Source organism: Oncorhynchus nerka, unplaced genomic scaffold (genome assembly GCF_034236695.1).
Source record: "Oncorhynchus nerka isolate Pitt River unplaced genomic scaffold, Oner_Uvic_2.0 unplaced_scaffold_776, whole genome shotgun sequence".
In the NCBI taxonomy this organism is placed as follows: Eukaryota; Metazoa; Chordata; class Actinopteri; order Salmoniformes; family Salmonidae; genus Oncorhynchus; species Oncorhynchus nerka.
The window spans coordinates 104,930-130,718 of record NW_027040449.1 but is presented as its reverse complement, the minus strand read 5'-3'; the positions used below and the strand labels follow the sequence as shown (position 1 = coordinate 130,718).

General features: G+C 42.7%; 1 protein-coding gene and 1 pseudogene across 1 annotated transcript in view; both read left to right on the top strand.

Moving 5' to 3' along the window:
- Nucleotides 1-12,521, top strand: part of LOC115120529 (aftiphilin-like) — a 33,496-nt pseudogene extending 20,975 nt beyond the window's left edge.
- Nucleotides 12,522-13,551: 1,030 nt separating this feature from the next.
- The window catches only part of LOC135571085 (butyrophilin subfamily 2 member A1-like), a 36,192-nt gene continuing 23,954 nt past the window's right edge, over nt 13,552-25,789 (top strand). Inside the window, exons 1-10 of the mRNA XM_065016893.1 lie at nt 13,552-13,666; nt 13,808-13,876; nt 14,308-14,658; nt 14,802-15,083; nt 15,210-15,491; nt 17,977-18,090; nt 19,697-19,717; nt 20,123-20,143; nt 20,381-20,401; nt 20,547-20,567. Coding sequence (XP_064872965.1) covers nt 13,810-13,876; nt 14,308-14,658; nt 14,802-15,083; nt 15,210-15,491; nt 17,977-18,090; nt 19,697-19,717; nt 20,123-20,143; nt 20,381-20,401; nt 20,547-20,567 — 1,180 coding nt within the window. The 5' untranslated portion in view covers nt 13,552-13,666; nt 13,808-13,809. The remainder of the gene's footprint in view (nt 13,667-13,807; nt 13,877-14,307; nt 14,659-14,801; nt 15,084-15,209; nt 15,492-17,976; nt 18,091-19,696; nt 19,718-20,122; nt 20,144-20,380; nt 20,402-20,546; nt 20,568-25,789) is intronic.

Here is a 25,789-nt window from a genome sequence, read left to right as displayed (position 1 = left end):
AGGAGTTGACATGATAACACAAACAGATCTGGGACCAGGCTACCTTCCCTACTGGGAACTACTGGGTAGGTGTAAAGCAATAAGATGATGACTTGGCAGTCGGCCATATTGCTTTCTCCCTCTCCAAACCTTTCATCATGTGACCACGTGTTCCATGGTGACCTCTTTCTTTCTCTGCCTTTCCCCTTCACCTTTTATTCCCTATCGCCTCCCATCTCTCTCTTTCCCCGTTATCCCCCCTCTCATCTCTCTCTTTCCCCGTTATCCCCCCTCTCTCCTCTCTCTCTCTTTCCCCGTTATCCCCCCCTCCTCCTCTCTCTCTCTTTCCCCGTTATCCCCCCTCTCCTCTCTCTCTTCCCCGTTATCCCCCCTCTCTCCTCCTCTCTCTTTCCCCCGTTATCCCCCTCTCTCTCTCTCTCTCTTTCCCCGTTATCCCCCTCTCCTCTCTCTCTCTCTTTCCCCCGTTATCCCCCTCTCTCCCATCTCTCTCTTTCCCCCGTTATCCCCCCCCTCTCTCTCTCTTTCCCCGTTATCCCCCTCTCCCATCTCTCTCTCTTTCCCCGTTGCTATCTCCATCTCTCTCTCTTCCCTGCTATCCCCCTCTCTCCCTCTCTCTCTCTTTCCCCCGTTATCCCCCTCTCTCCCTCTCTCTTTCCCCGTTATCCCCCTTTCCCCCTCTCCCATCTCTCTCTCTTTCCCCGTTATCCCCCCTCTCTCCTCTCTCTCTCTCTTTCGTTATCCCCCTTCTCCCCTCCCCCCTCTCTCTCTCTCTTTCCCCGTTATCCCCCCTCTCTCTTTCCCATTATCCCCTCTCTCTCTTTCCCCGTTATCCCCATCTCTCTCTCTCTCTTTCCCCCGTTATCCCCCCTCCCTCATCTCTCTCTCTTCTTCTCCCCGTTATCCCCCTCTCTCTCTCTCTTTCCCCCGTTATCCCCCCTCTCTCTCTCTCTTTCCCCGTTATCCCCCTCTCCCATCTCTCTCTCTCTCTTTCCCCCGTTATCCCCCCTTTCCCCTCTCATCTCTCTCTTTCCCCCGTTATCCCCCCTCTCTCTCTCTCTTTCCCCGTTATCTCTCTTTCACCCTCTCCCATCTTTTCTCTCAGGGAATGTTAGAGCCCACCAAAGAGCCACTGAGACCAGCTCAACTCGGAGAAGACTTGCCACAGCACAAGCACTTCCTGGGTCACAGGAAACCACCACCACCTCTCAATACAGGTACAGAAACAGGTGTCTGTCCTAGATGCTGATATCTGGTCAGTTTAGCATTTTCCCTCCAAATGGTTACAGTTAGAATTTCCCCGGGAGGTGAAGCAGATCCTAGATCTGTACTTAGGGGAAACTTCACTCCAGAGCAACAGGCACACCACGGCTGTGTGTGAACATGTTACCAGCTGTTAAACTCTCCTCCGTCTTTGTTTCTCAATCCCGCACCCTTTCTCAAAGCTCATTGGAGGAGGAGGGACCTTAGATACTGTCTTCAAAATAAACTTTGAGAGAGAGGCAAGAATAGTTATGTTCCTTGAATTGAGGACAGAAGAGGCAAGGATGTGACAGTTGGTAATGTTTTCAGACAGCCTGTGGTTAGATGTGACAGTTGGTAACGTTTCCAGACAGTCTCCTAGATGTGACAGTTGGTAATGTTTCCCACCTGACTAGGATGTGACAGTTGGTAAGTTTCCAGACAGTCTGTGGTAGATAGGATGTGACAGTTGCCAATGTTTCCAGACACTTGACTAGGATGTGACAGTTGGTAACATTTCCAGACAGTCTGTCAGGATGTGACAGTTGGTAATGTTTCCAGACAGCCTGTGACTAGGATGTGACAGTTGGTAACATTTCCAGACAGTCTGTGGCTAGGATGTGACAGTTGGTAACGTTTCCAGACAGCCTGTGCTAGGATGTGACAGTTGGTAATGTTTCCAGACAGTCTGTGGCTAGGATGTGACAGTTGGTAATGTTTCCAGACAGTCTGTGGCTAGGATGTGACAGTTCAATGTTTCCAGACAGTCTGTGGCTAGGATGTGACAGTTGGTAAGTTTCTCAGGACAGTCTGTGGCCAGGGTCCAGACAATTTAGGATGTTTCCAGACAGTCTGTGGCTAGGATGTGACAAATGTTTGAACGTTTCCAGACAGCCTGTGGCTAGGATGTGACAGTTGGTAACGTTTCCAGACAGTCTGTGGCTAGGATGTGAATTGAGGACAGACAGAGGCAAGGATGTGACAGTTGGTAATGTTTCCAGACAGTCTGTGGCTAGGATGTGACAGTTGGTAACGTTTCCAGACAGTCTGTGGCTAGGATGTGACAGTTGGTAATGTTTCCAGACACCTGACTAGGATGTGACAGTTGGTAATGTTTCCAGACAGTCTGTGGCTAGGATGTGACAGTTGGTAATGTTTCCAGACACTCTGGCTAGGATGTGACAGTTGGTAACATGTTTCCAGACAGTCTGTGGCTAGGATGTGACAGTTGGTAATGTTTCCAGACAGCCTGTGGCTAGGATGTGACAGTTGGTAACATTTCCAGACAGTCTGTGGCTAGGATGTGACAGTTGGTAATGTTTCCAGACACAGGATGTGACAGTTGGTAACGTTTCCAGACAGTCCAGATGTGACAGTTGGTAACGTTTCCAGACAGTCTGTGGCTAGGATGTGACAGTTGGTAATGTTTCCAGACAGTCTGTGGCTAGGATGTGACAGTTGGTAACGTTTCCAGACAGTCTGTGGCTAGGATGTGACAGTTGGTAATGTTTCCAGACAGTCTGTGGCTAGGATGTGACAGTTGGTAACGTTTCCAGACAGTCTGTGGCTAGGATGTGACAGTTGGTAATGTTTCCAGACAGTCTGACTAGGATGTGACAGTTGGTAACGTTTCCAGACACTGTGGCTAGGATGTGACAGTTGGTAATGTTTCCAGACAGTCTGTGGCTAGGATGTGACAGTTGGTCATGTTTCCAGACAGTCTGTGGCTAGGATGTGACAGTTGGTCATGTTTCCAGACAGTCTGTGGCTAGGATGTGACAGTTGGTAATGTTTCCAGACACCTGTGGCTAGGATGACAGTTGGTAACGTTTCCAGACAGTCTGTGGCTAGGATGTGACAGTTGGTAACGTTTCCAGACAGTCTGTGGCTAGGATGTGACAGTTGGTAACGTTTCCAGACAGCCTGTGGCTAGGATGTGACAGTTGGTAACGTTTCCAGACAGTCTGTCTAGGATGACAGTTGGTACAGCCTCAGACAGTCTGTCCAGACAGTCTGTGGCTAGATGTGACAGTTGGTAATGTTTCCAGACAGTCTGTGGCTAGGATGTGACAGTTGGTAACGTTTCCAGACAGTCTGTGTGGCTAGGATGTGACAGTTGGTAACGTTTCCAGACAGCCTGTGGCTAGGATGTGACAGTTGGTAATGTTTCAGACAGTCTGTGGCTAGGATGTGACAGTTGGTAATGTTTCCAGACAGTCTGTGGCTAGGATGTGACAGTTGGTAATGTTTCCAGACATAGGATGTGACAGTTGGTAATGTTTCCAGACAGTCTGTGGCTAGGATGTGACAGTTGGTAACGTTTCCAGACAGTCTGTGGCTAGGATGTGACAGTTGGTAATGTTTCCAGACAGTCTCTGCTAGGATGTGACAGTTGTAACATTTCCAGACAGTCTGTGGCTAGGATGTGACAGTTGGTAATGTTTCCAGACAGTCTGTGGCTAGGATGTGACAGTTGGTAACGTTTCCAGACAGTCTGTGGCTAGGATGTGACAGTTGGTAATGTTTCCAGACACTCTGACTAGGATGTGACAGTTGGTAATGTTTCCAGACAGTCTGTGGCTAGGATGTGACAGTTGGTCATGTTTCCAGACAGTCTGTGGCTAGGATGTGACAGTTGGTCATGTTTCCAGACAGTCTGTGGCTAGGATGTGACAGTTGGTCATGTTTCCAGACAGTCTGTGGCTAGGATGTGACAGTTGGTAACGTTTCCAGACAGCCTGTGGCTAGGATGTGACAGTTGGTAACGTTTCCAGACAGTCTGTGGCTAGGATGTGACAGTTGGTAACGTTTCCAGACAGCCTGTGGCTAGGATGTGACAGTTGGTAATGTTTCCAGACAGTCTGTGGCTAGGATGTGACAGTTGGTAACGTTTCCAGACAGTCTGTGGCTAGGATGTGACAGTTGGTAATGTTTCCAGACAGCCTGTGGCTAGGATGTGACAGTTGGTAATGTTTCCAGACAGCCTGTGGCTAGGATGTGACAGTTGGTAATGTTTCCAGACAAGTCTGTGGCTAGGATGTGACAGTTGGTAATGTTTCCAGACAGTCTGTGCCTAGGATGTGACAGTTGGTAACGTTTCCAGACAGCCTGTGGCTAGGATGTGACGGTTGGTAATGTTTCCAGTCTGTGGCTAGGATGTGACAGTTGGTAACGTTTCCAGACAGTTTGTGGCTAGGATGTGACAGTTGGTAATGTTTCCAGACAGCCTGTGGCTAGGATGTGACAGTTGGTAATGTTTCCAGACAGTCTGTGGCTAGGATGTGACAGTTGGTAACGTTTCCAGACAGTTTGTGGCTAGGATGTGACAGTTGGTAATGTTTTCCTAGGATGTGACAGTTGGTAACATTTCCAGACAGTCTGTGGCTAGATGTGACAGTTGGTAATGTTTCCAGACACTCTGACTAGGATGTGACAGTTGGTATTGTTTCCAGACAGTCTGTGGCTAGGATGTGACAGTTGGTCATGTTTCCAGACAGTCTATGGCTAGGATGTGACAGTTGGTCATGTTTCCAGACAGTCTGTGGCTAGGATGTGACAGTTGGTCATGTTTCCAGACAGTCTGTGGCTAGGATGTGACAGTTGGTAACGTTTCCAGACAGTCTGTGGCTAGGATGTGACAGTTGGTAACGTTTCCAGACAGTCTGTGGCTAGGATGTGACAGTTGGTAATGTTTCCAGACACTCTGACTAGGATGTGAAAGTTGGTAACGTTTCCAGACAGTCTGACTAGGATGTGACAGTTGGTAACGTTTACATTGGTAATTGGTAGGATGTGACAGTTGGTAATGTTTCCAGACACTCTGACTAGGATGTGACAGTTGCTAATGTTTCCAGACACTCTGACTAGGATGTGACAGTTGGTAACGTTTCCAGACACTCTGACTAGGATGTGACAGTTGGTAATGTTTCCAGACACTCTGACTAGGATGTGACAGTTGGTAACATTTCCAGACAGTCTGTGGCTAGGATGTGACAGTTGGTAATGTTTCCAGACACTCTGACTAGGATGTGACAGTTGGTAACATTTCCAGACAGTCTGTGGCTAGGATGTGACAGTTGGTAATGTTTCCAGACACTCTGACTAGGATGTGACAGTTGGTAATGTTTCCAGACAGTCTGTGGCTAGGATGTGACAGTTGGTCATGTTTCCAGACAGTCTGTGGCTAGGATGTGACAGTTGGTCATGTTTCCAGACAGTCTGTGGCTAGGATGTGACAGTTGGTCATGTTTCCAGACAGTCTGTGGCTAGGATGTGACAGTTGGTAACGTTTCCAGACAGCCTGTGGCTAGGATGTGACAGTTGGTAACGTTTCCAGACAGTCTGTGGCTAGGATGTGACAGTTGGTAACGTTTCCAGACAGCCTGTGGCTAGGATGTGACAGTTGGTAATGTTTCCAGACAGTCTGTGGCTAGGATGTGACAGTTGGTAACGTTTCCAGACAGTCTGTGGCTAGGATGTGACAGTTGGTAATGTTTCCAGACAGCCTGTGGCTAGGATGTGACAGTTGGTAATGTTTCCAGACAGCCTGTGGCTAGGATGTGACAGTTGGTAATGTTTCCAGACAAGTCTGTGGCTAGGATGTGACAGTTGGTAATGTTTCCAGACAGTCTGTGCCTAGGATGTGACAGTTGGTAACGTTTCCAGACAGCCTGTGGCTAGGATGTGACGGTTGGTAATGTTTCCAGTCTGTGGCTAGGATGTGACAGTTGGTAACGTTTCCAGACAGTTTGTGGCTAGGATGTGACAGTTGGTAATGTTTCCAGACAGCCTGTGGCTAGGATGTGACAGTTGGTAATGTTTCCAGACAGTCTGTGGCTAGGATGTGACAGTTGGTAACGTTTCCAGACAGTTTGTGGCTAGGATGTGACAGTTGGTAATGTTTCCAGACACTCGTGACTAGGATGTGACAGTTGGTAACATTTCCAGACAGTCTGTGGCTAGGATGTGACAGTTGGTAATGTTTCCAGACACTCTGACTAGGATGTGACAGTTGGTATTGTTTCCAGACAGTCTGTGGCTAGGATGTGACAGTTGGTCATGTTTCCAGACAGTCTATGGCTAGGATGTGACAGTTGGTCATGTTTCCAGACAGTCTGTGGCTAGGATGTGACAGTTGGTCATGTTTCCAGACAGTCTGTGGCTAGGATGTGACAGTTGGTAACGTTTCCAGACAGTCTGTGGCTAGGATGTGACAGTTGGTAACGTTTCCAGACAGTCTGTGGCTAGGATGTGACAGTTGGTAATGTTTCCAGACACTCTGACTAGGATGTGAAAGTTGGTAACGTTTCCAGACAGTCTGACTAGGATGTGACAGTTGGTAACGTTTACATTGGTAATTGGTAGGATGTGACAGTTGGTAATGTTTCCAGACACTCTGACTAGGATGTGACAGTTGCTAATGTTTCCAGACACTCTGACTAGGATGTGACAGTTGGTAATGTTTCCAGACACTCTGACTAGGATGTGACAGTTGGTAATGTTTCCAGACACTCTGACTAGGATGTGACAGTTGGTAATGTTTCCAGACAGTCTGTGGCTAGGATATGACAGTTGGTAATGTTTCCAGACACTCTGACTAGGATGTGACAGTTGGTAATGTTTCCAGACAGTCTGTGGCTAGGATGTGACAGTTGGTAATGTTTCCAGACATCCTGTGTCTCACACAGTAGTATACCCATCACAAACAGGGCAACATTGGGCACTATATTTTACACTCCCTTGATAATGAAGTTAACCCTAAACGCTGACCTATGATCAGATATCCTTACTGCGGATCCTAACCTTAGCATTAGGAGGATAATGACAATGTCTGACCCTAGACTAACTAACTCCCAATTCCTCTGTGCTGTCCTCTATCCATCACGAAGACCTGGCCATATTCACAAAGTGTCTTGGAGTAGGAGTGCTGATCTAGGATCAGTCTTTTAACTCATAATCAATAAGATAACAAGAACCAGGGGGACCTGATTCTAGATCAGCACTCCTTTGTCTGATGTGCTTTTGTGAGTATGGGCCTTCAAGAGACTGTGTTGAATAGAGGGCACACTGCTGAGCCTCACTACAGTTTGTTCCTTCCGCCAGCAGGGGGCCCCCCAGCCTTGGTCCCAGTTTGACTGGAGCAGCAGTGGCCTTGGTATCAACCGTCTGGATGGTACGTCCTCCCACTGAGCCCCCTACCTACAGGGCTAGAGATGAGGCTGCTGAACACACTCTCCCCTCCGACTCTGCTGCTACCTGACTCCTGTTATTCTCTTTGGTTCCAATGTCCACACCAGCATACTAGACTACCATTTATAATGAAGCAATGTGTTGGACATACTAGACTACCACCTATAATGAAGCAATGTGTTGGACATACTAGACTACCACCTATAATGAATCAATGTGTTGGACATGCATTCTAAGGAAATCGTATGCAAGTGTGGACTTTGGAACATAGTCCCTATCACCCCCCCCTCCATCTTTCCTCTGCTCCTCTCTTCACATTGATGTCTCCCTCTAGATGGTACTACTCATTTTCATGACCTACTGTCCCTTTAATTGTATCTTGTACTGTGGAATACCAAGGCTCTCTCTCTCTATACGTCTAACTTAACCGGCTACCTCGTCTGCCCTGTATTGAGTGATGGTGATGAGGTTTCTCACATGTTGTTACCCTTCATCATTGATCCAAACACTGTTTCTTATTGCACTGGGCGAGAGATCTTTCAGTATTAGTGGAGGGAATGGGGCAAAGACAAGTCAAGCCATATAGATGAATGTGTGGCCATAGCCTAAAGGGAATCCCCCCAGTAGCTGCATTTTGGTTGTAGTAGAAAGGTTGTAGTAGAAATAAGCTCATGTGAAAAAGCCTGAACTCCAGACCTGTTCTGTACTAACATTCCACTCCTCATATGCCAAAAATTATGTTTGGCATGAATGACATGAAGTGGAATATTAGCACAAACAGACTGGTGTCCAGACTAGAGAAAGCCAGGATCCTCTTACTAGTACCCAGGATAGAGAAAGCCAGGATCCTCTTACTAGAACCCAGGATAGAGAAAGCCAGGATCCTCTTACTAGTACCCAGGCTAGAGAAAGCCAGGATCCTCTTACTAGTATCCAGGCTAGTGAAAGCCAGGATCCTCTTACTAGTACCCAGGATAGAGAAATACAGGATCCTCTTACTGGTACCCAGGATAGAGAAAGCCAGGATCCTCTTATTAGTACCCAGGATAGAGAAAGCCAGGATAGAGAAAGCCAGGATCCTCTTATTAGTACCCAGGATAGAGAAAGCCAGGATCCTCTTACTGTACCCAGGATAGAGAAAGCCAGGATAGAGAAAGCCAGGATCCTCTTATTAGTACCCAGGATAGAGAAAGCCAGGATCCTCTTACTGTACCCAGGATAGAGAAAGCCAGGATAGAGAAAGCCAGGATCATCTTATTAGTACCCAGGATAGAGAAAGCCAGGATCCTCTTACTGTAGCCAGGATAGAGAAAGCCAGGATCCTCTTACTGGTACCCAGGATAGAGAAAGCCAGGATAGAGAAAGTCAGGATCGTCTTACTAGTACCCAGGATAGAGAAAGCCAGGATCATCTTACTAGTACCCATGATAGAGAAAGCCAGGATCATCTTACTAGTACCCAGGATAGAGAGAAAGCCAGGATAGAGAAAGTCAGGATCATATTGCTAGTACCCAGGATAGAGAAAGCCAGGATATAGAAAGCCAGGATCATCTTACTAGTACACAGGATAGAGAAAGCCAGGATCCTCTTACTGTTACCCAGGATCCTCTTACAGGAACCCAGGATAGAGAAAGCCAGGATAGAGAAAGCCAGGATCCTCTTACTGTTACCCAGGATAGAGAAAGCTAGGATCCTCTTACTGGTACCCAGGATAGAGAAAGCCAGGATAGAGAAAGCCAGGATCCTCTTACTGTTACCCAGGATAGAGAAAGACAGGATCCTCTTACTGGTTCCGAGGATAGAGAAATCCAGGATAGAGAAAGCAAGGATCATCTTACTAGTACCCAGGATAGAGAAAGCCAGGATCCTCTTATTAGTACCCAGGATAGAGAAAGCCAGGATCCTCTTACTGGTACCCAGGATAGAGAAAGCCAGGATAGAGAAAGCCAGGATCCTCTTACTGTTACCCAGGATAGAGAAAGCCAGGATCCTCTTACTGGTACCCAGGATAGAGAAAGCCAGGATAGAGAAAGCCAGGATCCTCTTACTGGTACCCAGTATAGAGAAAGCTAGGATAGAGAAAGCCAGGATCCTCTTACAGAGTAACCAGGATAGAGAAAGCCAGGACAGAGAAAGCCAGGATTCTCTTACTGGTACCCAGGATAGAGAAAGGCAGGATAGAGAAAGCCAGGATCATCTTACTAGTACCCAGGATAGAGAAAGCCAGGATAGAGAAAGCAAGGATCCTCTTACTGGTACCCAGGATAGAGAAAGCCAGGATAGAGAAAGCCAGGATAGAGAAAGCCAGGATTCTCTTACTGTTTTCTGTTTAAGCTGCTATTCTGTGTTTTCTTATATTCTTCTGTATCTTTACTTTTCATTTTCTTTGTAAAATAAAGAGGACATATATATTCAGTAAACTGAAACTGATCTTTACAATCACTGTGATTATATAAACACAATATCTGCAAAAGAAAATACAATTTGATTTAGCTTGAATATGTTTTTATATTTCTTTTTAGATTCCCCCCAACCAATGAGATGTTTTAAGGTTCTTTCAGTGTGGTTGCAATAAACACTGTTGTAAATACGTGAATAAACCTCTTTCTAATATATTACACCTATCTGAGCTGTCCTGCCTCTTGGTTTTCTCTGGCTGTTCTATCACTGCACTGACCACTTTCCTCCATAGACATGGATAGATGTAACACATCCTGGTTTAACATGGGCAGTGCCATTGAGGCCGTTCACCATAAGGAAGCAGTCAACTGGGTGGGAATTTCTATAGGATAAGTAAGGATCACAGAATTCCATCCAGGTCAGCAGGAAGGATCTGCCAATGAATTATACTCCTGAGCAAACGTCCCATACCTGGATGTGGCTGTAAATTACCCACCTTGGCCTTAATGCCTGTTCAGACAATACACTCCAGGAGGCAGTATGCAAACCCTTTCAGTTTGTTAACCGACTGTCAATTAAGTCATTTAAGTCAAATGGAGAGAGCCCTCAATATTGCTGCTCATGCTATCACGGAATCCAGTATGGCAAAGATGTAAGGAAGAGCCCTCTATCCAACTCTATGCTGCTTTCCTCTGTTCTGGAGATTCTTATTCCAGCTCCATACTGCCACCCACTGTGTTGAAAGACCATATTCTTGATGGTTTCTTCACCACTTGCTAGCAGTTTGTACACCTTTTATTTGGACCAAGGACAGAAGTGCCATGGTGGTCTTTTTGTTTTGAACTCTAAACACAGGTGCAATGTGTGTGTACATATGTATTGTGTGTGTGTGTGTGTGTGTGTGTGATGTGGTGGATCCAGAGCTAGACAGTGACACCAGCAGCCATCCAGCTGACACCCTGAACCACCTCATGTCTACTATGGAGAACACCACCACCTCCACCAGGTCAGACTGACACACACACACACGTAGTGATCAATAATTGCTAATCAAGCATAATCGATTGGTTTTATATCGTGCTTTGCCAGGTCTGAAATAGCTTTGCATGGAAAGAGGGGAAACTTACCTGCAATCATATGTCGCCTCTGTGTTTTTCCATCTTAATGTGTTGTGTGTGTTTGTGTCAGGAAACCCCATAGGGATGAGGAGGACCAGCTGAGTGAGGAGGCAGCCAGGGTGATCTGTGGGCTGGCTGACCTGTCCTTCATGAAGGCTAAGGTCCTAATGTTCCCCATCACCCTCACACCAGCCGCTGGCTCTGGTACACTGCTAGAGTGATGCACACATGGATGGATGCACACACACACAAACACAGAAGACTTGTCCGCTTCAAAGCTAGATTGAACATTAATGCAAAGTCAAAATGTTGATAATCAGTAATATGGTGAAATAGTTAGTCTTTTGTTCTGAATGTATTGATGTATTTATGTTGTGACACAGTGGTTGAGGTCTAAGACTGATCCACACTTACCTCCAGTCATCTGCCTCGTTCCTCCAGTGGAATTAGATCAATTTCCTGTTTCTCTTTTCAAGATGAACATTTTATCTTCATGTATTTATTCTTGATGTGTGTATAGTTATTCATGTAAATTCATCATAAATCCATAGGAAATATATTGTATTTAATATTTACATAACAGTTTGGAAATAACAATATTTATATGATATATGTTTGTGTTGTTGATCCAGAGTGTGATTTCCTCTTAAATGGCACCCTATTCCCTATATAGTGCACTATTATTGACCAGAGCCATATGGGACCTGGTGAAAAGTAGTGCACTACATAGGGGATAGAGTGCCATTTGGGACAAACACCTATCATCATGGGGTTAACTACTGTTAAATAATATAATAGCACAAGTCTTAATGAATAGGGCCTCCAGAACCCTAATATTTCTGATTAGTGTCTCGGGGAAACACAGTCCTGTGTGTTCAGATGATCTGCCATTAAAGGGACAATCCAGTATTTGTACATCCATTTTTTTAACCTTTAAATGAATGAAATGTAGCCATTGATTGTTAAAGAATTGAATGTATAAATGCCTCCTGATCTTAGTTCAACTGTTTTACCCAATCAGAACCAAATGATCAGCTTGTTTCACTACATTGCTTGTAAATAATGTAATTGGTAACTAACGCTGTAATGCTTCAGAATGTGGTTAAACTATCATGTTGATCTCATGGATGGTCAGTCCTTGCATCCATCCTTGCTTCATCTTTGAATTTGAGTGGTTTAATTTCTCCAGCTCCATCCCTCAGCTGTTTACCAAAAGAAAGTAGCGGGCGGCCATTTAGTTATTTGAATCCCAGATTGCCCCTTTAAGGATAATGGGACAGTGATGCTCACATGTAAAGAGGGATCAGTGTTTGCGGAAATATATTTTATTTGATTCCTTATTTCCGTTTTGTGTGTTTGATATTTGGGTTTGTGACAGTTTCTTCTCACACTTGTTCCCGCTGCCTGTCTACATCTTCAAGGATGCCTTTGCTCATTCTAAAGATATGAAATGAATGTAACCTGTAGTTCACTGGTGCTGAATAATAAGATCTGTGGAGGAAAACTATGGACTGTAAAATGTAAGGGACTTCCTGTGGAAAAACACAAGACATTAAAGAGCCTCCTTTTAATGTACATTCAAATGGAAATTATTTAAGAGGTACATGAGTGTGAACGTGTGTTTGTCTGTGGTGAGATTCAAACACGTTACCACTAGATTATTACACTAGATGTTTACGTTAAACGTCCACTAGATTATTACACTAGATGTTTACGTTAAACGTCCACTAGATTATTACACTAGATGTTTGTTTAAACGTCCACTAGATTATTACACTAGATGTTTACGTTAAACGTCCACTAGATTATTACACTAGATGTTTACGTTAAACGCCCACTAGATTATTACACTAGATGTTTACGTTAAACGTCCACTAGATTATTACACTAGATGTTTACGTGTAAACGCCCACTGATTATTACACTAGATTCACGTTAAACGTTACCACTAGATTATTACACTAGATGTTTACGTTAAACGTCCACTAGATTATTACACTAGATGTTTACGTTAAACGTCCACTAGATTATTACACTAGATGTTTACGTTAAACGTCCACTAGATTATTACACTAGATGTTTACGTTAAACGTCCACTAGATTATTACACTAGATGTTTACGTTAAACGTCCACTAGATTATTTAGATGTTTACGTTAAACGTCCACTAGATGTTTACGTTTCCACTAGATTATTACACTAGATGTTTACGTTAAACGTCCACTAGATTATTACACTAGATGTTTACGTTAAACGTCCACCTCGACCAACCACCTCCTTTCAGTTTTGCCTTAAATCACCATCTGTCTTATGTGACCATATCAAACGTAACTAATTTAAGTGTTCTGAATTTACGTTTACTAAGTTACATCTAGTCTAGTCATGTAACCTAACATAAACATATCATACTGTATAAAAGGAGTGGCACAGATTTAAGTAAATTATAATGTGTTTTGCTTGGGTTATAGACCTCTCTATGTCATGTGGTCTGCACATCAGCCAGGCTTAGAATCCACAACCAAAACTTACCAAAGTCACACCCATGTTATCTGATTCTGAGCTCACTATGCAACAGTTGTGTGCAGCGATGCAGTTGAACAGGTTCTTGTTCCAAGGAATAGAAAGAATAAGAAGGTAGTTTGATCACATCACAATAGTTTGATCACAGAACACTAGTACATTTATCAGACTGCAGTGCCTCAATAGGACTGATTCAACCAGGTAAATGGATCAGCTAGTTGTCTTTTGAAATGTGTTATACTATGTTATCCATTGTTATTGTATAATTAATGCCACAGTATTGCTTTCCAGGTTTCAAGTTGTGTTAGTCTTTGTCTTTATGATGAATCTAATTGTCTTCAGGAATGAAGGTGACTCAACTAGAATGTCTGTGTCTGATTCTTCTACATCTCCTACACACAGCAGGCTCTGGTACAGTAGAATACACATTTAATATCTCACTGCCTTTCATACCTCTGTGTATGTGATTAATATGATCTCATTGTGTCTTTAGTCACTATTGTGGTCTTAAGGGTTCTACACAGTCTAATCAAACAGAGCCGACGGAGGTCCTTTTGCTTCTCTGTCTACATAGTTCTACTACTTTTGTCCGTCAGCTCCATTGTGTAAACTGTGGAGATCCCTTTAGGGTGTCTGGCCTAAGGTGATTTCCTCTCCTAGTCTCCTTTCCTTCATCTTTCTGGTGTGTGTGTGATTAATATTATCTCATTGTGTCTTTAGTTGCTTGTGTAGTGTTAAGGTCTAGTACTACTATATATTCTACAGTGTATTTCAGATCTGTGTAGATGAGAGAGGAATCCCCTGTAAACTATTGAAACTGTTAATATGTCTGTTCTCTTCAGAGAGGTTTGAGGTTCTTGGTCCAACTGATTCCATTGTTGCTGTAGCTGGTGATGACATCATTCTGCCCTGTTACCTCAAACCCAACATCAGTGCTGAGGACATGACAGTGGACTGGCTTAACCTGGACTTCTTAGACGTTTGTGTCTTTCGTTACCAAAACAGCGAAATCATACGAGATGATCAGATTCCCCACTATAGAGGAAGAACTTCACTGTTTGAAGAGGAACTGTGGAGGGGAAACACCTCTTTGAAACTGACCAGGGTACAAGGCACTGATGAGGGACGTTACAAATGCTTAATTCAGTCAAAGAGCTGGTATGATGATTTCACTGTTCAAGTCCTCGTTAAAGGTGAGGTTTATTTTCATGTTAATGTAATAATCTAACTACAGTACAATGACATCACCTCTTTCCTTCATATTACTGGACACAGTATGTGTCTATTTGTTCACAGCCTGTCACCAGTTAACATCAGTCTGTCTGTGTGTCTGTAGCTGTAGGATCCAAGCCAGTGGTGTCCATTGTGGGACACAGAGAGGGAGGGATGGGTCTGCTGTGTGAATCAGAAGGCTGGCACCCTGAGCCTGAGCTGGTGTGGCTGGACAGTAAAGGAGTCCATCTCTCTGCTGGTCCTCCTGAGATACATAGAAGTTTCAAGGGATTCTACAGAGTCAAACAATATGTCATTGTCCAGGAGACTGACACCAACCGCTTTACCTGCAGAGTCCAACAGAGCCGGATCAATGAGAAGATGGAGACAGAGATTCACCTCCCTAGTGAGTAACAACATAGTATTATTTAGACATGAAACACTGGAGATATTGATGTGTTAATGTACAGCATGTGTCTATTTGTTCACAGCCTGTCACCAGTTAACATCCAGTCTGTCTGTGTGTCTGTAGCTGTAGGATCCAAGCCAGTGGTGTCCATTGAGGGACACAGAGAGGGAGGGATGGGTCTGCTGTGTGAATCAGAAGGCTGGCACCCTGAGCCTGAGCTGGTGTGGCTGGACAGTAAAGGAGTCCATCTGACTGCTGGTCCTCCTGAGACACACAGAGACTTCAAGGGATTCTACAGAGTCAAACAATATGTCATTGTCCAGGAGACTGACACCAACCGCTTTACCTGCAGAGTCCAACAGAGCCGGATCAATGAGAAGATGGAGACAGAGATTCACCTCCCTAGTGAGTAACAACATAATATTATTTAGACATGAAACACTGGAGATATTGATGTGTGTTGAAGGAATTTAATTCCTCTGTTTTAATTCCCAATTAAAATTAAACACTCTGTCAATTCATAAGAATTTGTAAGACCCTTATTTTATAGGAATGGACAGAGCCCGGTCTTAAAAGTCAAGTAACAGCCTTTATTCAAGAGAGTACTGCCACAATACAGGTTACCACAGGTTATAAACTGAAAATGACGTCATTAGTTCTAACACTACCCCGTGCCATCTCCGTTCCAGTACCAAGGCTGTGTATCAAGCCTTCCCACATTGGTCTCCCTACCAATTTAATATAATTTACGAGTCAAGGTTTTCTTGTGTAGATAAGCACTCTAGCCAGTCTGATTAATTTGTACCAAGGAACAGACCGTCATTGTTCTAAACTCTTGACCACATTCACACACACATTATTTTCAGTACTGGGATCAAGAAAGAAACTCATACATATACAGTAACATTTAGTATTCTGATTAGTACATATACAGTAACATAATAGTATTCGGATTAGTACATATACAGTAACATAATAGTATTCTGATTAGTCCTGATTGAAATGTATACATAATTAGTCATCATTGATAAAAAATTCCCTTAACAATGTGTTATTGTAAAGTATATGTTTTAACCAAAGGCTTTGAGACGACAATACAGAAGATTAGTGTTTATTATGACACAATCCACTGCTGTGAGGTAGTATTAGTACCCAACCCTGTTGTTGATGTGTAGTGATGTGTGGTAGTATTAGTACCAAACATTGTTGTTGATGTGTAGTGATGTGTGGTAGTATTAGTACCCAACCCTGTTGTTGATGTGTAGTGATGTGTGATAGTATTAGTACCCAACCCTGTTGTTGATGTGTAGTGATGTGTGGTAGTATTAGTACCCAACCCTGTTGTTGATGTGTAGTGATGTGTGGTAGTATTAGTACCCAACCCTGTTGTTGATGTGTAGTGATGTGTGGTAGTATGAGTACCCAACCCTGTTGTTGATGTGTAGTGATGTGTGGTAGTATTAGTACCAAACCCTGTTGTTGATGTGTAGTGATGTGTGATAGTATTAGTACCAAACCCTGTTGTTGATGTGTAGTGATGTGTGGTAGTATTAGTACCAAACCCTGTTGTTGATGTGTAGTGATGTGTGGTAGTATTAGTACCAAACCCTGTTGTTGATGTGTAGTGATGTGTGGTAGTATTAGTACCAAACCCTGTTGTTGATGTGTAATGATGTGTGATAGTATTAGTACCAAACCCTGTTGTTGATGTGTAATGATGTGTGATAGTATCAGTACCAAACCCTGTTGTTGATGTGTGGTAGTATTAGTACCAAACCCTGTTGTTGATGTGTGGTACTATTAGTACCAAACCCTGTTGTTGATGTGTATTAATATGTGGTAGTATTAGTACCAAACCCTGTTGTTGATGTGTAATGATGTGTGGTAGTATTAGTACCAAACCCTGTTGTTGATGTGTGGTAGTATTAGTACCAAACCCTGTTGTTGATGTGTAATGATGTGTGGTTGTATTAGTACCAAACCCTGTTGTTGATGTGTGGTTGTATTAGTACCCAACCCTGTTGTTGATGTGTAGTGATGTGTGGTAGTATGAGTACCAAACCCTGTTGTTGATATGTAGTGATGTGTGGTAGTATTAGTACCCAACCCTGTTGTTGATGTGTAGTGATGTGTGGTAGTATTAGTACCAAACCCTGTTGTTGATGTGTAGTGATGTGTGATAGTATTAGTACCAAACCCTGTTGTTGATGTGTAGTGATGTGTGGTAGTATTAGTACCAAACCCTGTTGTTGATGTGTAGTGATGTGTGGTAGTATTAGTACCAAACCCTGTTGTTGATGTGTAGTGATGTGTGGTAGTATTAGTACCAAACCCTGTTGTTGATGTGTAATGATGTGTGATAGTATTAGTACCAAACCCTGTTGTTGATGTGTAATGATGTGTGATAGTATCAGTACCAAACCCTGTTGTTGATGTGTGGTAGTATTAGTACCAAACCCTGTTGTTGATGTGTGGTACTATTAGTACCAAACCCTGTTGTTGATGTGTATTAATATGTGGTAGTATTAGTACCAAACCCTGTTGTTGATGTGTAATGATGTGTGGTAGTATTAGTACCAAACCCTGTTGTTGATGTGTGGTAGTATTAGTACCAAACCCTGTTGTTGATGTGTAATGATGTGTGGTTGTATTAGTACCAAACCCTGTTGTTGATGTGTGGTTGTATTAGTACCCAACCCTGTTGTTGATGTGTAGTGATGTGTGGTAGTATGAGTACCAAACCCTGTTGTTGATGTGTAGTGATGTGTGGTAGTATTAGTACCAAACCCTGTTGTTGATGTGTGGTTGTATTAGTACCAAACCCTGTTGTTGATATGTAATGATGTGTGGTAGTATTAGTACCAAACCCTGTTGTTGATGTGTGTTTTAGGTGAGATATTTTATACAACCCCATGGAGAATGACCTTCATTGTGTTATGCTGTCTGGGAGCCATCGCTGTGACTGGGTTTTCTCTGACTATCTACTGCATACGTAAAAAGAAAGGTAATGGAGAGATTATATGAACGTTGAATTGTTGGAATGAAATGTCTGCAATGTTTTTTTCAACTTCACCACACCACTGTGGTTGTATTATATGGATACAGGATAATATACTACACCTGCAGGTGATTAACATGTTGACACTGAGGACTGATTTTAATCTGCAGGTGATTAACATGTTGACACTGATGACTGATTTTACCTGCAGGTGATTAACATGTTGACACTGAGGACTGATTTTACCTGCAGGTGATTAACATGTTGACACTGATGACTGATTTTAACCATCAGGTGATTAACATGTTGACACTGAGGACTGATTTTAACCATCAGGTGATTAGCATGTTGACACTGAGGACTGATTTTACCTGCAGGTGATTAGCATGTTGACACTGAGGACTGATTTTACCTGCAGGTGATTAGCATGTTGACACTGAGGACTGATTTTACCTGCAGGTGATTAGCATGTTAACACTGAGGACTGATTTTACCTGCAGGTGATTAACATGTTGACACTGAGGACTGATTTTAATCTCCAGGTGATTAACATGCTAATCAGGTGTGATAATAGATCAACTCAATCTGCAGTGGGGAAAGTATTAAAATGTTGGGTTAGGGTTAAAATGTTTTACAGCGAAAACACAACATATATTTATGTTAGACCACCACCAAATCAAAGAAAAAACGCAGCCATTTTTTCCAGCCAAAGATAAAATCACAAAAGCAGGATTAGAGATAAAATGAATCACTAACCTTTTGAAAATCTTCATCAGATGACAGTCATGTGACATGTTACACAATACATTTATGTTTTGCTCGATAATATGCATTTTTATATCCACAAATCTCGGTTTACATTGACGCCATGTTCAGAAATCCCTCCAAAATATCCGGAGTAATTACAGAGAGCTACGCCAGATAACAGAAATACTCATCATAAACTTTGACTAAAGATACATGTTCTACATATAATTAAAGATACACTGGTTCTTAATGCAACTGATGTGTCAGATTTGTTTTAAACGTTAAGGAAAAAGCCTAACATTGCAATAATCTGAGACGGCGCTCAGACGTAGCCGCCATGTTGGAGTCAACTTTCAGAATTTCACTTCTTGTTTGGAAGATTGCCTGCCCTGTGAGTTCTGTTATATTCACAGACATAATTCAAACCGTTTGAGAAACTTTAGAGTGTTTTCTATCCAATAGTAATAATAATATGCATATATTAGCAATCTAGGGCAGAGTTTGACACAGTTCACTATGGGCATGCAATTCATCCAAAGTGAAAATACTGCCCCCTATCCTCAACAAGTTTTAACTGACTTGCCTAGTTAAATAAAGGTCAAATGAACTCTGATACACCAGTATCACTGATGGACCAGTCACATTTCATTCATTAAATTAAGAAGTGGTAGTGGGTAGAATATCTTCAGTGGAGAAGTTGTCTCACAGAGGTACGCTGGACTCATTTAGGTGGTGGAACTCAATTAGGATTTGTGCCGTTAGAGAAGTGATATGTGACAAGGAGTCCCAGAGAGAGAGACTACATCTTCTAGTGTTCATGCTAATGATGTTCTCACTGTCTTCCATCTACTCTACATGTTTACAGTTCACCTCAAGAAGGAAAGTGGTAAGTAGTGTCTTCAGATCATCACTTTGCAATAATTATTTGAAGCATTTAAAGTATTTTTTGGTAGCTGAGCACATTTTAAGATGTTCCATCTGATGTTGGAACAGTGGTATGAGACAAGGGCCGGGATTCAATTCAAGGACCATTATAACACAGCACACTATAACAGACTTTTAAAGGTATTTTACACATGAATCGACATGTGCAGTGTTTACCATGAATGTGATCACTGTGAATGCTGGTGGAAAATGCCTTTAAAAAGTGCTTTGTTAGGTGTGAAGTGCCCTGCGATATACTGCACATTGGATTGAATCCCGACCAAGGAGTCCCAGAGAGAGACTACATCTTCTAATGTTCATGTTATTGATGTTCTCACTGTCTTCCATCTACTCTACATGTTTACAGAGGATCTCTGGGAGCAGAATCGTAAGTACTGTCATCAGATCATCACTTTGATAACATTATATAATACAATGTCTCTTCTATAAATGTAACTGTTAGTGAAGTAGAAAACACTTCGTGTTGTTCATATTAATGTTCCCGGACTTTTATCTGATGTTGGAACATTGATATGAGACAAGGAGTCCCAGAGAGAGACTACATCTTCTAGTGTTCATGTTAATGATGTTCTCACTGTCTTCCATCTACTCTACATATTTACAGATGACCTCTGTGAACAGAAATGTAAGTAGTGTCTTCAGATCATCACTTCAATAACATTATTAGAACCACAAAAGGAACATTTTCTTTAATTTACCGACTTCAAGTACAAAAACATTTTAAGAAGGTTATTTTGAGGTCATTGAGCTCATACTCTACATGTTTACAGATGACCGCACTGAGGAGCTAGGTAAGTAGTGTCTTCTGATCATCACTTTGCTAGAATAATTTGAAGCATTTTAAGTCTTTTTTTGGTTGAAAGTGCAGTGATAGACATTTGGGTGACAACCGAAACAAAAAAATCAAACATTGTTTTTCCACTGTAATTTGGTTGTGATTTTAGATGGTTGATAACATAGTGATAACACATTGGAAATTCAACTAACTTTTGGAAATCTTTGCATATACTGTAGGTTGTAATCTCATTGATCAACATCTCGACCAAATATTACCCAAATATCCACGTTGAGATTACGTAGCTTGCCCAGTGGGTAGTTTCTGATGGACCAGAATCACTGATAGACCAGTCACATTTATTTAATGAAATTAAGAAGTGGTGGATAGAATATCTTTATTGGAGAAGTTGTCTCACAGAGGTACGCTGGATTCATTTAGGTGGTGGAACTCATTTAGGATTTGTGACATTAGAGAAGTGATATGAGACAAGGAGTCCCAGATCATCACTTTGAAAGAATTATGTGAACCATTTTATAAAGGCTATTCGGAATCCAATTCAAAACTTACGTTGAGGCCCCAGGTACGTGATGTTGCCGTCAGATGCTCTTTCAAAGTAACCACAAAACACGGAATATAAATCTCGAATAGTGTAAAAATAAACAGAAATGTATTTGCCAGACAACGGTTTCCAAAACACAGGTCATTTCACAGGTTACAGAGTCTTTCCATGATCAAAGCAAAATAATTATTTAAACAGAAAATGTTAATGATATATAGTAGTATTTTTTTCTTGTTTGAGTAAAAGCGATTAAAAAAAGTCCTAGCTGACCCATAATGTATGGTAACTCCATACCTGAGTCATAGCTGACCCATAATGTATGTTACCTCCATACATGAGTCCTAGCTGACCCATAATGTATGGTAACTCCATACCTGAGTCATAGCTGACCCATAATGTATGTTACCTCCATACATGAGTCCTAGCTGACCCATAATGTATGGTAACTCCATACCTGAGTCATAGCTGACCCATAATGTATGTTACCTCCATACATGAGTCCTAGCTGACCCATAATGTATGGTAACTCCATACCTGAGTCATAGCTGACCCATAATGTATGTTACCTCCATACATGAGTCCTAGCTGACCCATAATGTATGGTAACTCCATACCTGAGTCATAGCTGACCCATAATGTATGTTACCTCCATACATGAGTCCTAGCTGACCCATAATGTATGGTAACTCCATACCTGAGTCATAGCTGACCCATAATGTATGTTACCTCCATACCTGAGTCCTAGCTGACCCATAATGTATGGTAACTCCATACCTGAGTCCTAGCTGACCCATAATGTATGGTAACTCCATACCTGAGTCATAGCTGACCCATAATGTATGTTACCTCCATACATGAGTCCTAGCTGACCCATAATGTATGGTTACTCTATACCTGATTCCTAGCTGACCCATAATGTATGGTTAATCCATACCTGAGTCCTAGCTGACCCATAATGTATGGTAACTCCATACCTGAGTCCTAGCTGACCCATAACAAATGGTAACTCCATGCCTGAGTCCTAGCTGACCCATAATGTATGGTAACTCCATACCTGAGTCCTAGCTGACCCATAATGTATGTTACCTCCATACATGAGTCCTCGCTGACCCATAATGTATGTTACCTCCATACCTGAGTCCTAGCTGAACCATAATGTATGATAACTCCATACCTGAGTCCTAGCTGACCCATAATGTATGGTAACTCCATACCTGAGTATAGCTGACCCATATGTTGAGTACATGAGTCCTGCTGACCCATAATGTATGTTACCTCCATACCTGAGTCATAGCTGACCCATAATGTATGTTACCTCCATACATGAGTCCTAGCTGACCCATAATGTATGGTAACTCCATACCTGAGTCATAGCTGACCCATAATGTATGTTACCTCCATACCTGAGTCCTAGCTGACCCATAATGTATGGTAACTCCATACCTGAGTCCTAGCTGACCCATAATGTATGGTAACTCCATACCTGAGTCATAGCTGACCCATAATGTATGTTACCTCCATACATGAGTCCTAGCTGACCCATAATGTATGGTTACTCTATACCTGATTCCTAGCTGACCCATAATGTATGGTTAATCCATACCTGAGTCCTAGCTGACCCATAATGTATGGTAACTCCATACCTGAGTCCTAGCTGACCCATAACAAATGGTAACTCCATGCCTGAGTCCTAGCTGACCCATAATGTATGGTAACTCCATACCTGAGTCCTAGCTGACCCATAATGTATGTTACCTCCATACATGAGTCCTAGCTGACCCATAATGTATGTTACCCATACCTGAGTCCTAGCTGAACCATAATGTATGATAACTCCATACCTGAGTCCTAGCTGACCCATAATGTATGGTAACTCCATACCTGAGTCCTAGCTGACCCATAATGTATGTTACCTCCATACATGAGTCCTAGCTGACCCATAATGTATGGTTAACTCCATACCTGATTCCTAGCTGACCCATAATGTATGGTTACTCCATACCTGAGTCCTAGCTGACCCATAATGTATGGTAACTCCATACCTGAGTCCTAGCTGACCCATAATGTATGTTACCTCCATACCTGAGTCCTAGCTGACCCATAATGTATGGTTACTCCATACCTGAGTCCTAGCTGACCCATAATGTATGGTAACTCCATACCTGAGTCCTAGCTGACCCATAATGTATGGTAACTCCATACCTGAGTAACTCCATAACTCCATACCTGAGTCCTAGCTGACCCATAATGTATGGTAACTCCATACCTGAGTCCTAGCTGACCCATAATGTATGTTACCTCCATACCTGAGTCCTAGCTGACCCATAATGTATGTTAACTCCATACCTGAGTCCTAGCTGACCCATAATGTATGTTAACTCCATACCTGAGTCCTAGCTGACCCATAATGTATGGTAACTCCATACCTGAGTCCTAGCTGACCCATAATGTATGGTAACTCCATACCTGAGTCCTAGCTGACCCATAATGTATGGTAACTCCATGACCTGAGTCCTAGCTGACCCATAATGTATGGTAACTCCATACCTGAGTCCTAGCTGACCCATAATGTATGTTACCTCCATACATGAGTCCTAGCTGACCCATAATGTATGGTTACTCTATACCTGATTCCTAGCTGACCCATAATGTATGGTTAATCCATACCTGAGTCCTAGCTGACCCATAATGTATGGTAACTCCATACCTGAGTCCTAGCTGACCCATAACAAATGGTAACTCCATGCCTGAGTCCTAGCTGACCCATAATGTATGGTAACTCCATACCTGAGTCCTAGCTGACCCATAATGTATGTTACCTCCATACATGAGTCCTCGCTGACCCATAATGTATGTTACCTCCATACCTGAGTCCTAGCTGAACCATAATGTATGATAACTCCATACCTGAGTCCTAGCTGACCCATAATGTATGGTAACTCCATACCTGAGTTATAGCTGACCCATAATGTATGTTACCTCCATACATGAGTCCTAGCTGACCCATAATGTATGGTAACTCCATACCTGAGTCATAGCTGACCCATAATGTATGTTACCTCCATACATGAGTCCTAGCTGACCCATAATGTATGGTAACTCCATACCTGAGTCATAGCTGACCCATAATGTATGTTACCTCCATACCTGAGTCCTAGCTGACCCATAATGTATGGTAACTCCATACCTGAGTCCTAGCTGACCCATAATGTATGGTAACTCCATACCTGAGTCATAGCTGACCCATAATGTATGTTACCTCCATACATGAGTCCTAGCTGACCCATAATGTATGGTTACTCTATACCTGATTCCTAGCTGACCCATAATGTATGGTTAATCCATACCTGAGTCCTAGCTGACCCATAATGTATGGTAACTCCATACCTGAGTCCTAGCTGACCCATAACAAATGGTAACTCCATGCCTGAGTCCTAGCTGACCCATAATGTATGGTAACTCCATACCTGAGTCCTAGCTGACCCATAATGTATGTTACCTCCATACATGAGTCCTCGCTGACCCATAATGTATGTTACCTCCATACCTGAGTCCTAGCTGAACCATAATGTATGATAACTCCATACCTGAGTCCTAGCTGACCCATAATGTATGGTAACTCCATACCTGAGTCATAGCTGACCCATAATGTATGTTACCTCCATACATGAGTCCTAGCTGACCCATAATGTATGGTTACTCTATACCGGATTCCTAGCTGACCCATAATGTATGGTTAATCCATACCTGAGTCCTAGCTGACCCATAATGTATGTTACCTCCATACATGAGTCCTAGCTGACCCATAATGTATGGTTACTCTATACCTGATTCCTAGCTGACCCATAATGTATGGTTACTCTATACCTGGGTCCTAGCTGACCCATAATGTATGGTAACTCCATACCTGAGTCCTAGCTGAACCATAATGTATGTTACCTCCATACCTGTGTCCTAGCTGACCCATAATGTATGGTTACTCTATACCTGATTCCTAGCTGACCCATAATGTATGGTTACTCTATACCTGGGTCCTAGCTGACCCATAATTTATGGTAACTCCATACCTGAGACCTAGCTGACCCATAATGTATGGTAACTCCATACCTGAGTCCTAGCTGACCCATAATGTATGGTAACTCCATACCTGAGTCCTAGCTGACCCATAATGTATGTTACCTCCATACATGAGTCCTAGCTGATCCATAATGTATGTTACCTCCATACATGAGTCCTAGCTGACCCATAATGTATGTTACCTCCGTACATGAGTCCTAGCTGAACCATAATGTATGTTACCTCCATACCTGAGTCCTAGCTGACCCATAATGTATGTTACCTCCATACATGAGTCCTAGCTGACCCATAATGTATGGTTACTCTATACCTGATTCCTAGCTGACCCATAATGTATGGTTACTCTATACCTGGGTCCTAGCTGACCCATAATGTATGGTAACTCCATACCTGAGACCTAGCTGACCCATAATGTATGGTAACTCCATACCTGAGTCCTAGCTGACCCATAATGTATGGTAACTCCATACCTGAGTCCTAGCTGACCCATAATGTATGGTAACTCCATACCTGAGTCATAGCTGACCCATAATGTATGGTTACTCTATACCTGAGACCTAGCTGACCCATAATGTATGGTAACTCCATACCTGAGTCCT